Below are 15505 nucleotides of genomic sequence, written 5' to 3' on the forward strand. Positions count from 1 at the left end.
AGGAGCCGGCGGGCGGGCTGCGGCGGGCGGACTCTCCTTCCTGCGCCTCTTTGGTGCTGGGAGGCGGGCCGCGGGGTCGCCGTCCGCGCTGCCGGCTCGCTGGGCCCGGCGGGCTCACGTGACCGACGCGGGTGTGGGGCTGTCGGCCGCGCTGAGGAAGCGGCGGCGGCCAGGGCGGCCACCGCAGGCGGGTGGTAGCGGCCTGAGAAGGGACCGGCCGCTGCCCTCTCGGACAGCCGCGGCGGAAGAGAAAGATGGCGGAGGCCTCGGCGGCCGGGGCGGGCGCAGGCGCCGCTGTTGCCGCGCACCGGTTTTTCTGCCACTTTTGCAAGGGCGAGGTCAGCCCCAAACTACCGGTAAGAGCCCCGTGCCCTCTGCGCTTAGGCATCCGCGTGGATTCTTTGCCCCGAAGTCCCCGAATGGGTCTTCAAGTTCTCGCACAGCTCTGATTTTTCTGACACCCGTCTCCCTGATACCCTCTGCTCACTTTTTGGTCTCTGGCCCCAAATCCCGGGCGTCCCGGCCCTGATTCCGGAACTCCCGCCCAGCCCATTTCCCCCGCTTCGGATGTTCCACCTGCCCCTCACTCCCTTACCGCCCTTTACCTATCCCCCTCCATCTTTTTGTCTTTCCTAGCAAGTTCTCTGACAACTCTCCCCTCAGTTTTCTTTCACTGTTTTTCACCATGTCTCCTTCCCACGTTGACCTCCCTTTCCCCCTCTCGATACTCTTTCTCTTCAATTGCTTCTCACCTACCCCTACGGCCTCTTCCACTTTTAACCAGATCCCCCTCCCCCATCCCCAGTGGAGCCAAATAGCGGATTGCTGAAGATTGTCCCTGTTCGGTTGTCTCTAGGGAAGGAAAGAAGAAAGGAGAGAAAGAGAGGGTTGGAAGAGAACTGTGGGGAGGTGAGGAGGATTTGCTCTTCCGTGGTTTCTAGGGTTCTTGTGAAAGTGAAAACAAGTATACTAACGACTTGCAGAGTGCTTGTGCTCCCTGTTACTATTGAAGGAAATGGCTTTAGGAAGAAGGCAGGACATACTGGTGCAACTTGGTTGTTTTGGTTGTCCTGCTGCCAGTGTCTTTAACATTACCTACCTTACCTGCCCTCCCTCGGTTCTGTCTCTTCACTTAATAAAAAGATCCAGGCCAGAATGCTGGGGACAGGATCCTTTGCCATAAAATTGGTTTTTACCAGTTTCTGCCAGGTTGTCTGTTAGTCCCTGGAGAGGTGGTGCTACCGTTGTGAAGAATGTGCTTCTGCAGCTGGCTTGCCGGCTACAACACTCCAAACCCAGCTCTTTTGGGTTGGATTATAGCTACTGCAGGGAGACTCATAAGGGTGAATGTTCAGTCTACCCTTGGCCAACCGTCTTTAGAATTAGCTATAATTGTCCTTTTCCTTGTAAATAATCCAGGTTCAGCCTTAAGACAAGGTGGCTACGTAACAACTCACCTCTGTTATTTGCTGTCTCAGATACAGTCCATGAGAAATCCTCCTGAAGGTGTCTGCAGTGGTGTCTTGCTCCTTAGAAACACAAATGGAGTCTAGAGATTAAGTGTCTCACTAGTATTTTAATAGCCTTTTCACCCAAAAGTTCTGTTTTTTTCAGGCTTTTATGGCATTTTCTTTCCTCTGTTTGCCCCACACCCTCCAGGGTCATCTATGTGCTGTTTTACTTTTGCTTGCGGAATCCACTCTGAGTGCCTGTGCGCACTTTTTGCTATATTTCAGTGCTAGGAAGAGTAGGTGCCTTGATTTTTGGTTTTTGTTTTGTTTTTTTTTTGCCAGCGGACACCAGAGCCTCCAGAACTCTCTAACCACAGAAAGGGAATCTGGGAATTCAGCCAGTATGTGTGTGACCACTGACATGCTGAATGTGATGCCCTGTTGAACACTGCTGTCTTCTGATCTTTATGTGCTGTTCACTGTTTGTCTTTAAGAGTGAGAAAATGGTCTAACTCCCCACAACTTAATATATCTTCTCTTCTTAACATCTCAAGTTCCCACTTCGTGCTCTTGAAAAGGGATAGTTTGAAAGACTTAGTAGGTGTTTTATAAGCCTTAGTTTGATGCCCAGAGGAGAAGTTCTTGACCTTTTTAGTTTCATTTATTATCCGTCATGCCTGATGTGTAAATTGAATACTTCCTGCATACATACAAAGTTCTCAGCTGAATGTCCTGGAGGCAGCACCAAGGAATATGTGGTTCCTGCCCTTCAGGACCTCAAAAAAAAATTTTTTTTTAAAGATTTTTATTTATTTATTTGAGAGAGAGACAGTGAGAGAGAGCATGAGCGAGGAGAAGGTCAGAGGGAGAAGCAGACTCTCCATGGAGCTGGGAGCCCGATGTGGGACTCGATCCCAGGAGTCCAGGATCATGACCTGAGCCGAAGGCAGTCGTCCAACCAACTGAGCCACCCAGGCGTCCCAGGACCTCAAAATTTTATTGGAAAGACAAGACAAACATGGAAAAAGTAACAACACAGGTGGATGAGGATGGATGTGGTTTAGAATTCAGTGAGAGGGGGATACGGTAGCATTGGTGATGTGAGATCAGGGAAGTAACAGTTGAGATAGGATTTAAATTGAGTTTTGAAAGGATAGGTAGAATTCAGATTGAGAATAGCACAGACTGTAGAAAAGAGTAAATTGAGTAAGAAGGAAGAAACATTTAATAAATCATTGTTGTCATGCATTTCTAGGAAAAGGTGCAGTGAAGTCAGGGTTATAGTTTGATTCACAGATGAGACAAGTTTTATTTCGTTTCATGGCTGTTTCTAGATCCTTAAGCCTAAGCTGTCAGCTTGAACATGTTGGTTTTAAGAGTGATCAGATCAGATAAGTATCTGGCTCAGTTTAAATCTGACTCTGCTACTGAAAAACCAACCCAACATTGTTAAGTCAGTAATGTGATTTTCATATGTATAGGAAAACACTGAAGAGTTTTATAAAAGTAATTTTGTATTTGAACTTGAGATTTCCTTCACTGTAAGTACTCAGCATATAGTAGGTGTGCCTTGAACTGGATGAATGTGATGGGAAACCAAATGTCTTTTTGAGGGTAGCCGGACCCAGGTTATCTGGAATAAAGTTTGTCTTTGTGTTGATATAATTTGCATCTCAAAAGGGTGTTTAGTCTTGTGCTAGTTGGATCACAAGAACAGTCAGTCATTCCTGAGTGCTATCCTCTCTGAACACCAGAGGTGGAGTATTGACTTTTACTCTCAGCTTTTAATGAGCTATATTGCCAAGTGGCTTTCTTTCTTTCTTTTTTTTTAAGATTTATTTATTTATTTATTTGACAGAGAGATCACAAGTAGTCAGAGAGGCAGGCAGAGAGAGAGGGGGAGGCAGGCTCCCTGCCAAGCAGAGAGCCCAGATGTGGGGCTCGATCCCAGGACCCTGAGATCATGACCCGAGCCTAAGGCAGAGGCTCAACCCACTGAGCCACCCAGGCGCCCCTCCAAGTGGCTTTCTTGACCCAGTCAATGGGAAGGACTGCTTGCTTCAGAGCCATCTCATCTCTTTGCCAGTTTAGGCCCCTGTAGAATCATAATGGTGTTCAGTGGGATTAAGTTGCAGGGTTAAGTTGCAAGAGTTTTGGAACTCATTTCTTCTCCCTTCCCCAGTTTCTAGGGTATAGCACTTCTTGATACATTCGCAAGTGTGTGCAGGTAATAGCAACAGCTTACCCAGTGGTTCAGCCCTGAAACTCCCCTTAAGTTTTTGGTTATTGTTTTTCTTGTCAGTTCTACTACTCTGAAAGATTTGCAGGCCCAACTAACTTTAGTGTCTGTATTAAAAGAAATAATTTTGGTTATAACTTCTGAGGGGGAATGGGATATGCCTAATGCTATGTAGGTTAAGTCACATTCATTTGAATGAATTTGGTGAAATAACAAGTCTTACTGCTAATCCTGATCTATCCATTTTAACTTTGTGTGTCTTCAGTTTGGATCCTCCCAGATAAGAGAACAAAAGATTCATTTAGAAAAAAGATACAAAGAAATGAGGAGAAATCAAGATAATTTTAGAATGAAAATATATTCAGTGGTACTGTTATCATTAGATATCAAAAAAGAATCTCTGTTGGGGTGCCTGGGTGGCTCAGTTGGTTAAGCATCTGCCTTTGGCTCAGGTCATGATCTCGGGGTCCTGGGATTGAGCCCTTTGTCAGGCTCCCTGCTCAGTGGGGCGTCTGCTTCTCCCTCTCCCTGCTTCCTCTGAGTTCTCTGTCTCTCATAAATAATAAAAATCTAAAAAAAAAAAAAATCTCTATTCTAGAAGTGGCTATTGATTTAGGAATTTCTTTCTCTTGTTGAAAAGTGTTTTCCTATTTACAGTGAAAATAATTTTAGTAAAATTTGGGTTTTAAAATAAGGGAATTTGATTATATGCTTTAAAAAACCCTTAGGGTTTCAAATTTACATATGTTGGATAAATGGCATTGTGTATTTTTAGGTAACTTAAAATTATTTTCAAAACACAGCAGAAGGGGCAAAACACAGCAGAAAGGGCACCTGGGTGGCTCAGTCGTTAAGTGTCTGCCTTCGACTCAGATTGTGATCCCAGGGTCCTGAGATCGAGCCCCACATCGGGCTCTCTGCTCCACGGGAAGCTTGCTTCTCCCTCTTCCCACTCCCCCTGTTGTGTTCCCTCTCTCGCTGTGTATTTCTCTGTCAAATAAATAAAAATCTTTAAAACAAAACAAACAAAAAACATAGCAGAAGCTTCTACCTCACTTTACTGTCCTCTCTTGAGAGACAATGTGAAGCCAAGACTGATGGAGATACTATGCTATGCTACATTGAGGGATGTCATGCAATGTAAAGGTGTCAGTCATTACATCCCTACACTACACTGTCCCCCTTTTAAATCAAGGCCAGAGATTGCATCTGGTAGAGTGTTCATTAAGTGGGTGAGATAAATCATATGCAGAGTAAACTATTTTTGGTATTGATGGACTAGGGTGATTCTTAAAGTGTTTTATGGAGATCAGAGTATCCAAATCCAGACAAGAGACCAGTCCAATTAAGGGCTGTCAAGGTATTACTTACCTCTGAGACTCTGCCTGAAGGAGCTAACAGGCTTCTCTTTCTCTCACATATCTCCTTATTTTATCACCTTTGATCTAATAAAATGTTATCCTTATAATAAGTAATGTTATCTGCTTTGGTTCTTTACCAGGTGCTATACAAGTGACTATCATTGTGCTGTGCTTGTAATGACTTTACTACAGGAAAACTTGTTTTAAAGAAAAGATTTTATTTTATAGAGAGAGAACGCACTTGTGAATGGGTGGAGGGGCAGAGGGAGAGACAGAGAATCTCAGTGAAGAGCCTGAGGTAGGGCTGGATCTCTGAGATCATGAGTTGAGCCAAAACCAAGAGTCACACGCTTAACGAGTTGAGCCACCAGGTGCCCCAAATACAGGAAAACTTTCTAAGCACCCCATAGTAAGAGGAGCTAAAAAGTAAATCTCATTTTTTTTAATTAAAAAAATTTTTTTAAGTACATTTCTAAAGACTTTGTGATTCTTAAAACTCTAAGCTCACTGACCTTACTTTTTAAGTTGCATGATTTGTTGAAAGGTCACAGAGCAGTATCCAAGTAATATTAGTAATGTTATTGAACTTGGGGTAGGGATTTAGTGTTTTGAGCTGGGCTAGAGAGGTTTGAATTATTAAGATATCTTATATTCTTCTGTTGGTGGTTCACCAGCTAAAAAGTCTGCTTGATTTTCTAACATCTATCTGGTACTGTGCTTGAACGATGTGATGAGTTATATTTAAAAGTAGTGGCTTTAGTGTTGTGAGATCTTTATCAAAATGGTTCCAGTGGTACAAAATATAGGTACTACCATGTGAAGTTTGAATATACAGTGTTAGTAAATATATTCCCTGCCAGGATCTAGAAATAAGAAATATGTATTCTTCTAAGTAGAAGGCTAGTTCTGGCCTTGAAATTCTGATATGTAGACATGTATGTACTGGGGAAATCTGTGGGATTTTTTTTTTTTTTTTTAGTATGAGGAAGAACAAAAATCTTAAACTCACTGCAGATAAAATTCCTTGTACTTTTTGGGAAGTACCAGTTGAATGCTAACACTTCGTGTTTCTTTATGTTTACTTGGCTTTTTATGACCTTTACATACATTCAGGGAGGAAATGCTAAGGTCTTTCAGACATCCATCTTATTAGAAAAGGAAAGATGTGGATTGCTTCTAATTCTCTGTAGTCAAATTAGAAGGGGTCCAAGAATAAGCCTGTGAATCCTGACTTTTTTTTCATCTTTTCACAGCCTAATAATGAACAATAAAGGAGATAGCTTAAAACAGTGGTTCTCAACTAGAAGCAGTGTTCTCCTCAGGAGAACCTTTGGTAATGTCTGTAGTCATTTTTAGTTGTCAGGATTGCAGGGAGTGGGAGGGAGAGTTGTTCCTGTCGTCTTGTGGATAGAGGCCAGGGATGCTGCTAACATGCTACAATGCACAGGACAAACCCCCACAACAAAAATTATTGGGCCCCAAATCGTAAGAGACTTGAGGTTGAAGAATCCTGGTGTAGAAGGATATCTGTGGTGTGTAAGGTTTTGTTCTGATGTGGCTTTGATTTCTAATTTTGGGATACTGATGAGAATTTTCAGTAAGATAAATGAGACCATATAATTTTAGCCAAAGCCCTGATGGGAGGGATTATTTAGAACAGTAGTTAGTGGCTGCTGTTCTATTATAGCTGTATCTGTTAGGGTCACTTTCTCTCCTTGTGGTTACTGAGACCAGAGGAATTGGATCACTTCTCTCAGGTTACACACTGTAGGGCAACTTCTAAAAGAAAAGTATCCAAATTTTTTTGTCAGTTGGGAATTAATTGAGGTAGTAGCACCTTTTGTAATTTAGGAAGACATCTGGAAATTCCAGTTTGAAAACAAGTCAAAAAGCAGACAGTAAGCCTAACATTTAGTTTCTTTGTAGTTCATCTTAGCATTAATCAGGTTTTACTTTCTCTCTTTCTCTTATAGCTCTCTTAGAAGTTTCATGAACTCAGGAGATTTTGTGTTTAAACTTTTAGTTTCTTTTCTCTCTCTCTCTCTTTTTTAAAGATTGTATTTATTTATTTGACTGGGATCACAAGTAGGCAGAGAGGCAGGCGGTGGAGGGTTGGTGGGGGAAGCATGCTCCCCACTGAGCAGAGAGCGCGGTGAGGGGCTCAATCCCAGGACCCTGAGATCATGAAACTTAACCCACTAAGCCACCCGGGCGCCCCAAACTTTTAGTTACTTTAAACTCTTGGCTCAGAGGGTGAATTGAATGATCAGTCCTTGTTCTGATACTGGTCATTAGAGCTGAGTCACCTGACCCTCTCTATTTACCTTAGTATATACTATTGTAAAATAATATTGAGGTGTTACTGGAAGCCTGAATGAGCATTCAGAGAAATGGAGCTCTGTAGTCTTGGATTGAAAGGTATTATAGGAACAAGCAAATACTTTCCTTGGTGGGGAAATAGGGTCTTTGCCTTAGTAGAAACATTTTAAGTAGTTTTTCTTCCAGAAGTTTAGGTTAGATTCTGAAAGATTTTTTCTTTAATTCTTCTTTTAAGTTCAAATGTTAGCAAGTCAAAATTCCCTAGAAGTGTCAAGGTGCATATGTATCAAACAGGAGTGAGTTCGTTCTCATGATTTTTAGCTGAGCATTTCTTATATGTTAAATTGCTTGTCCAGCCTCTTTTCCCAAATAGGCCATTTAGTTTTGTTTTCCTTGAAAATCTGTTAAGGTAGGTAATCTGTCTCCTTGACAATTTCAGCAAGTGTCACAGAGAAGTTCTTATAGACAAGGTATTCTTTGTTTACCTCTTTGTCATTGTCTTTGATATTGTTTAGATTTGAACAGACTTTAAATCCAGAGAACTATCTTCCAGTAGAGGTTTCTTTATGGTTACTTTTTGCCATGCTTAGAATATATATTGTCAAAATAAAGAGAAAAATCCCATAGTTACATGCCCTTTAATGCCTTTTTCTGGATTAACTGAGACCTGCAGGTATCCTACGGTGATGCTGATCTTCTGGCCTTGTGGTTCTCAGACCTATTAGACTCAGTGCCCTCATTTTATAATAAATATTTTGAAATGCTCCTTTTAATGAAATTCACATAGCACAACTTGCCTACACATACAGTTTTAAAAGAAAAAATTAGCTGTAAGATAAAGAATAAATAAAAAGAAAATTATTCATGACACAATGTTACACATTTCAGTCTGTAAATACTCAGTTGTCCATAACAGGAAGATATGTATAATGTGGTAGATACTGGCACCAAACATTTACATAACAGGTACCTGAGTAGACTGTTATAAGGGTGTTTGCAACTTTAATGCCATGAAAAGTAAACCATCAGAATGGTGAACAATTCTTGGAAAAGGTACAAATAAAGTATAATTTTCTCTTTTTTTACTCAGAGTTGTTTTTCTGGACATTTAGTGCAGATTAAAATTATGCAGAAAGACTTGGTGTTTATATATAAAATGAAGGTAGGACTGAGCCTTTGAAAAAGGTGTTTTTAAAATCTACTTAACTATCTGTATGAAGTTTGAGAATAGAAACATTTATTTGTGCTGCAGTTTCCTGTGTGTTCCTCTCTCTGTCCATTAAATGGACAATAAATTTTTAAATTGCTGTGATAGCCAAAACACTTCAAGAGATATCCAGAATGTCCCCTAGATGATTGTATTTTCCTCATTAAGAATGCCTTCTAGTCATACAGGAAAACATTTTCCCCTTTTATGTTTACTCTTCTTTTCTCTTACTTATTATTTCCTATGTTAGTGCAATAATTAAACCACATGTTGCAAGATTCAGAGTTTGTCCTTTAGATTTGGTTTATTTTTCTTTTAGACAGTTCCTCCTGTATACCTTTAAATTTCTTATTTCCTTACCACTCTTATTATTGCCATTTCCATATTCATCAGCGGTTAGAACGGTGCTTGGTGCATAGTATTCATTCAATAAGCATTTGTTGAATGAAGGAATTGTAATTGGGGGCCTTTTCTTTTACCACTTTCTGGTTTTATACATGTTGAAAATCATGTGGGTACTAGTGTTCATACAACACCCTAAAACAAAGCACAGACCTGTAGACCACTGAATAAAAGTTTGGCTCAAATCAGGGGTCTGATGAACCACTTATCATTAGGTAGGAGCCAGACAGAGTTGAGCCTCTTGTTTTTTGAATGTAGCTTTGTTTGTGTATCTGACAGTTTATAAGTAGAAGAGCTTCCCAGTTACCTGTCCTCCATATGAGCAGCTGATTGGCTTTTAAAATTTGTGATTTATTTATTTGAGACAAAGAGTGCACACACACTTACACACGGGAGCATGAGCAGGGGGTGAGGCAGAGAGACAAGCAGACTCCCTGCTGAGCGAGCAGTACCCTGGAATCATGACCTGAACTGAAGGCAGACCGACTGAGCCACCCAGACGCCCTATTACTGAATCTTTCAAGGGCCTTAGTTTTCCTTGTCTGTAAAATGAGGTAGTTGTGTTTATTCCTCTCTGTTGGTTAGTGATTTGAGCTTTGTGTATTTTTGGATTTTGTATGAAGGAATTTTATTCTGTAGTTTTCCACATAGATCATGTGATACCCACTGAATTCTCCACCTCCTGGCTCCCCCACTGAATCATTCTTACTGGGATACAGATTTTACTTCCAAAATGATTCTTCTTTGTAAGTTACAAAGTATATTATCTTGTTTTATGATAATGAACAATCTTGAAAATGTTAGGATTGAGGACATCATAATATAAAGCAATGCTGAGATTTTCCTTTGTTAAATGAAACAAAACAGTATACTCTTATTGCTGGTAATATTGATTGAATAAAGTAAAACCTCAATTTTTGAAGACTTGGGATTCTTTGACAGGTAAATTTGGCCTGGGATAATTTCTTTTTCAGGGCTATTCTTTTTTTTTTAAAGATTTTATTCATTTATTTGACAGACAGAGATCACAAGTAGGTAGAGAGGCAGGCAGAGAGAGAGAGAGAGAGAGGAAAGCAGGCTCCCTGCTGAGCAGAGAGCCTGATGCGGGACTCGATCCCAGGACCCTGAGATCATGACCTGAGCCGAAGGCAGCGGCTTAACCCACTGAGCCACCCAGGCGCCCCTTTCAGGGCTATTCTTATAAAATCTTTGTTTCTGGGGCACCTGGATGGCTCAGTGGGTTAAAGCCTCTGCCTTCAACTCAGGTCATGGTCCCAGGGTCATGGGATCGAGCCCTGCATCAGGCTCTCTGCTCAGCAGGGAGCCTGCTTCCTCCTCTTTCTCTCTGCCTGCCTCTCTGCCTACTTGCGATCTCTGTCAAAGGAATAAATAAAATCTTTAAAAAAAAATCTTTGTTTCTTTTATTTTCTAAAGTTCTTCAGTTAATTCATTATTTTCTTACTTTGTGAAGCTCAATGACTGCCTTTGTCAACCTTTGTATGTGATCTCTACTGACCTGAGAGTTCCTGAAAGTGAACTAGATCATTTTGGTAAAGTTCTCTTACCTCACTGATGGAATGTCTGTACTATTGTATTTAGATGAAGAGTTATACATCAGAGGTTCGAGATTGCTCTTGTGGGCACATGGTAGAAAGGAGGATGGTGCTAAATTATTTTATTTAAAAGGGTTTTACTTAATGTAATGTAATCTAAAGGCCTTTATTCCTATCTTTTGGATTTTAAACTGATACCTTTTTTTTTTAAGATTTTATTTATTTATTTGTCAGAGAGAGAGCAGGAGAGCCAGAGAGAGAGCAGGAGAGCCAGAGAGAGAGGGTGTGCACGCAGGGGGAGTTGCAGGCAGAGGGAGTGGCAGGCAGAGGGAGAAGTAGGCTCCCTGCAGAGCCTGAGGCAGGACTCAGGACCCTGGGATCATGACCTGAGCCAAGGCAGGTAATTAATCGACTGAGGCACCCAGGTGTCCCTAAACTGATACTTTTAAAATGAAATGATGGTGATAGTAGCTGATGATTTTTTTAAAAAATGTTTTTACTTGGCAAAATAGAAGAGTTGACAGTCTTGTGTGTGTCCTTAATTTCTAAATTTTAAAATTGAACTGCTTTGGGGTGCCTGGCTGGCTCAGTCGATAGAGCATGTGACTCTTGATCTTGGGTCATGAGTTTGAGCCCTATGTTGGGTGTAGAGATTACTTAAATAAATAAAAGCTTTAAAATTGAACTGCTTTATGGAATCTAAAAATTTGGAGATCAGTCTAAATCAGTGTTTTTCAAAAATTTGTGTCGGGAGACTTAACTATGAATTCAGAATCATGGTAGAATGCGACATACTAAATCTTGTCTCCATTCTTCCATTTGCCCTTTTACCATACAAAATGGCATATTAATGGTTCTGAAAAATTATCAGTAAAGCAACATACTTTTTTTTTCCCCAAAGATTTTATTTATTTATTTGACAGAGAGAGACACAGCTATAGAGGGAACACAATCAGAGGGAGTGGGAGAGGAAGAAGGAGGCTTCCCGCTGAGCAGGGAGCCTGATGTGGGGCTTGATCCCAGTACCCTGGGATCATGGCGTGAGCTGAAGGCAGATGCCAGTGACGGAGCCACTCAGGTGCCCATCAACATACTTAATAATATTGTTTAATTCAACCTTTTCCAGATTTGTTTTTTCTTTTTCTTAACAGACCACTGATTTAATATCCTGTGAAACATGGTTTAAGAAATGCTCTACAAAATTGCTTACAGGAGTTTATTAGAATCTACAGTTTATTGAAAACTTTATGTTCCAGGCCCTAGTTCATTAATGAAGTGTGACTTGCCAAATATCACACAGTTCGTTTGTTTCTCTGTGCTTCCAGTCCAGTTTTTTTTTTTTTTTTTAAGATTTTATTTATTTGTCAGAGAGAGAGGGAGAGCGAGCGAGCACAGGCAGACAGAATGGCAGGCAAAGGCAGAGGGAGAAGCAGGCTCCCCTCCAGGCAAGGAGCCCAATGTGGGACTCGATCCCAGGACGCCGGGATCACGACCTGAGCCGAAGGCAGCTGCTTAACCAACTGAGCCACCCAGTTTTGATTAAAGTTCACATTCACTACTTTTAACCACTTAGGCTCTTCTGAAACATTGCTCAGTTCTTTTGAGGCGAAGTACCTGAGATGAGGATATTCAGAAAAGTTTGTTATATGGGCCTTTATTTCCGTAAGTGTGATTTCATTAAAACATGTGTTTTGTACATGATTCCAGTGACTTCTAGTCCCAAGTTATTTTTCTTTCCCTACCAAGCATGCTTTCCTTTCCCTCAGTGTTTGGAATGGAGAGCTTCAAATATGTTTTCTGGGAGAATGAATGTTGTCAGTTTATGTAAGAAGATTCTGTCAGCCTAAGCTGAATGCAAGAAGATAAAAATTTTCCTCCAAACCAGTGGGGTGCATCAGAGCTGAAGGCAAACTTTTTGGATCATTTACCATTTTATATCTTTGCCACTGGGTTGTTCTTCCTGCTGCCTTCAGTGGCATCAAGCACAGAACATTATAACTAAATCTGTTCTGGCTATATTGTGTTGTATGAAATTAACTTTTTCTCTGGTAATTTTTGTAGTTTAGTCTGTTTTTTTCTTAGAAAATTTGGCTTCTTGTTCATCTGATCAAGCTTGTATCAAGTAACGTTTTGTCCTATGTGACCTGATTTTCTGCCTTGTTACACAATGTGCTGAAGAAGGTTGATTGATTATACACTCCTGTTTGGAGTCCCTGATATTGTTGGTGTTCAGTCATGGCCTGGAACGGAGGAACAAAATTATGAAGGTTGTATATGTTACTGTTCTTAGGGAATGAGACCATAAATGAAAGCAGTTTTGTTGGCCTAGAACTGAATCACAGCTCTTCAAGCTGTATTTAAATTGTATAGGTATCCTTGTATAACACTAAAACTTAGTTTTGCCTGATGTTTTCTTTTTTTTTTTTTTTTTTTTTTTTTTTTGGTGAACTGGTTTTCTTTCTGGTTAATAGTCAAGGGAACAATCACTTAAGATTTTTTGGAGTTCAAAATGCTTAAACTGGAAACTTTCATCTTCTTTTTGAAAGATGTAAGAGTAAGACTTTTCTTGTTTTTCTGAAGGAGAGTTGGGGGAGATAGCATTTGTGCTCTAGTTTTACAGATGGAGAAATAGGTCTTCACAAAGACCACAAAGGTAATGCTGGAACTGGAGACAGAACTCGAGTTCTTTTGTCTTTGTTTTGGGGTATACTTGATGCTTTTGAAAAGGGAGGAAGTGTACCTTGGTTTGAAAAGAAATGATCAGGGGATTTATGGAAAAGGTCTCTAGAAAAAAGCAGTGTCTTTGACCTACAGTTGTGAGCTGGCATGAAATTCAGGGTGTGGTGGGTTCTGGTGTAAGAGCTGTGATGTGTTTCAAACAGTGTGTGTTCCTAATCCTTCCAATTAGGAATTTCTGAACAGTTCTGCCCGATGATACTCAAAGAGACTATGAACAAGAAGATATGAGTAAATATTGTGATCTTAGTTTTTGACTGTCAGACAAGACAGAAAATAGGCTTCTGGTTTTTTTTAAATTTAAATTCAGTTAATTAACATATAACATATAATTAGTTTCAGAGGTAGAGTTCAGTGATTCATCAGTCTTATATAATACCCAATGCTTATTACATCACGTGCCCTTCTTAATGCCCATTACCCAGTTACCCCATCCCTCCACGCACCTCCCCTCCAGTAACCCTCAATTTATGTCCTTTGTTTAAGAGTCTGTAATGGTTTGTCACCTCTGATTTTGTCTTGTTTTATTTTTCCCTCCCTTCTCCTACGATCCGCTGTTTTGTTTCTTAAATTCCACATATAAGGGGCACCTGAGTGGCTCAGTGGGTTGGGCTCTGCCTTTGGCTCGGGTCATGATCTCGGGGTCCTGGGATCGAGACCTGAGTTGGGCCCTCTGCTTGACGGGGAGCCTGCTTTCCCCTCTCTCTCTGCCTGCCTCTCTGCCTACTTGTGATCTTTCTCTCTGTTAGGTAAATAGATAAAAATCTTAAAAAAAAAATTCCACATATGAGTGAAATCATATAATTGTCTTTCTCTAATTGACTTATTTCACTTAGCATAATACTCTCTACTTCCGTCTACATCATTGAGAAATGGCAAGATTTCAATTTTTTTTTGGTGGCTGAGTAGTATGTCATTGTATAAATACACCACATCTTTATCTATTCTTCTGTCTATGGACATCTGGGCTCTTTCCATAGTTTGGCTATTGTGGACATTGCTGTTATAAACATTGGGGTGCAGGTGCCCCTTCAGATCACTGCATTTGTATCTTTGGGTAAATAAGCTTCTGTTTTAGATTAAAAAAACTACTTAGATGCTGACAGTGAACATATAGAAAAGCAAAGTTGTGGGAATTAGGAAATAATTTCTAGTCTATTTCATGTTCTGAGTAAATATTGATACAAATTTGCATAAAGTTCAAGAGTATGCACAATTCAGAGTGGAACTCAATATAAATAAGTCTTGGCTTGTAGCTCACTGTCCTTCTAAAACCTCACATATTTTGATAATTAATCTTGAATTATAAGAAGGAAAAGAAAATAATGCATTAAAACTACTGTTTCCCTTTCTTTTCAGTATTACAAGTGTATTCTTGCGCTATTCTTCTAAGTGGGTAAGAATCAGGGCTAGGCTATACTTCAGGAGTTGTTCCTGGTTCAGACGATTAATGGTGAAAAATTTTTCTGGTTATGGGTATTTTTAAATTTTTTTTTTTTTTTAAATTTATTTGACAGAGATCACAGGTAGGCAGAGAGGCAGGCAGAGAGAGAGGAAGGAAAGCAGGCTCCTTGCTGAGCAGAGAGCCCAATGTGGGGCTCAATCCCAGGACCCTGGGATCATGACCTGAGCCGAAAGCAGAGGCTTTAACCCACTGAGCCACCCAGGGGCCCCTGGTTATGGGTATTTTTAGATGGACTAGGCAGTGGAACATCTGAAGCAGTTCATTCAATTGTTCCTGCCACTGGTATCTTCACTGGAGTTTTATACAGTAAACTTTTAGACCCTAGGGGAAGCAGCTTAGTTTGGTACAAACAATAAGGTTCCAATTTCCAATGATTCTGGGTAATTAACCTAGATTTGTTATACTTCTCTTCTACAGATTAAATAATAGAAATGACCTAATGAATTTTTTTCATAAGACCTTGTGACTGTGGGGTGCCTGGGTGGCTCTGGGTTAAGCCTCTGCCTTCGGCTCAGGTCATGATCTCAGGGTCCTGGGATCGAGTCCCGCATCAGGCTCTCTGCTCAGCGGGGAGCCTGCTTCCTTCTCTCTCTCTCTCTCTCTCTGCCTGCCTCTCTGCCTACTTGTGATCTCTCCCTCTGTCAAATAAACAAATAAAATCTTAAAAAAAAAAAAAAAGACTTTGTGACTGTGTAGACTGTATGTTGGCAGTATTTTGGTTGAGGAGGGTAGTTAGTGTGGTGATTTGATGTGTTAATGTTGAAGCAGAGAA

General features: G+C 40.5%; 1 protein-coding gene across 2 annotated transcripts in view; it reads left to right on the forward strand.

Moving 5' to 3' along the window:
- The first annotated feature begins 25 nt into the window (after positions 1–25).
- The window catches only part of RNF115 (ring finger protein 115), a 72549-nt gene continuing 57069 nt past the window's right edge, over positions 26–15505 (forward strand). The window contains exon 1 of one of the 2 annotated variants that reach the window (XM_047727618.1): positions 26–356. In XM_047727618.1, coding sequence (XP_047583574.1) covers positions 255–356 — 102 coding nt within the window. In that variant the 5' untranslated portion in view covers positions 26–254. The remainder of the gene's footprint in view (positions 357–15505) is intronic. The other variant, XM_047727619.1, reaches the window with a different exon arrangement.

This window comes from Lutra lutra, chromosome 4 (assembly GCF_902655055.1).
Source record: "Lutra lutra chromosome 4, mLutLut1.2, whole genome shotgun sequence".
In the NCBI taxonomy this organism is placed as follows: Eukaryota; Metazoa; Chordata; class Mammalia; order Carnivora; family Mustelidae; genus Lutra; species Lutra lutra.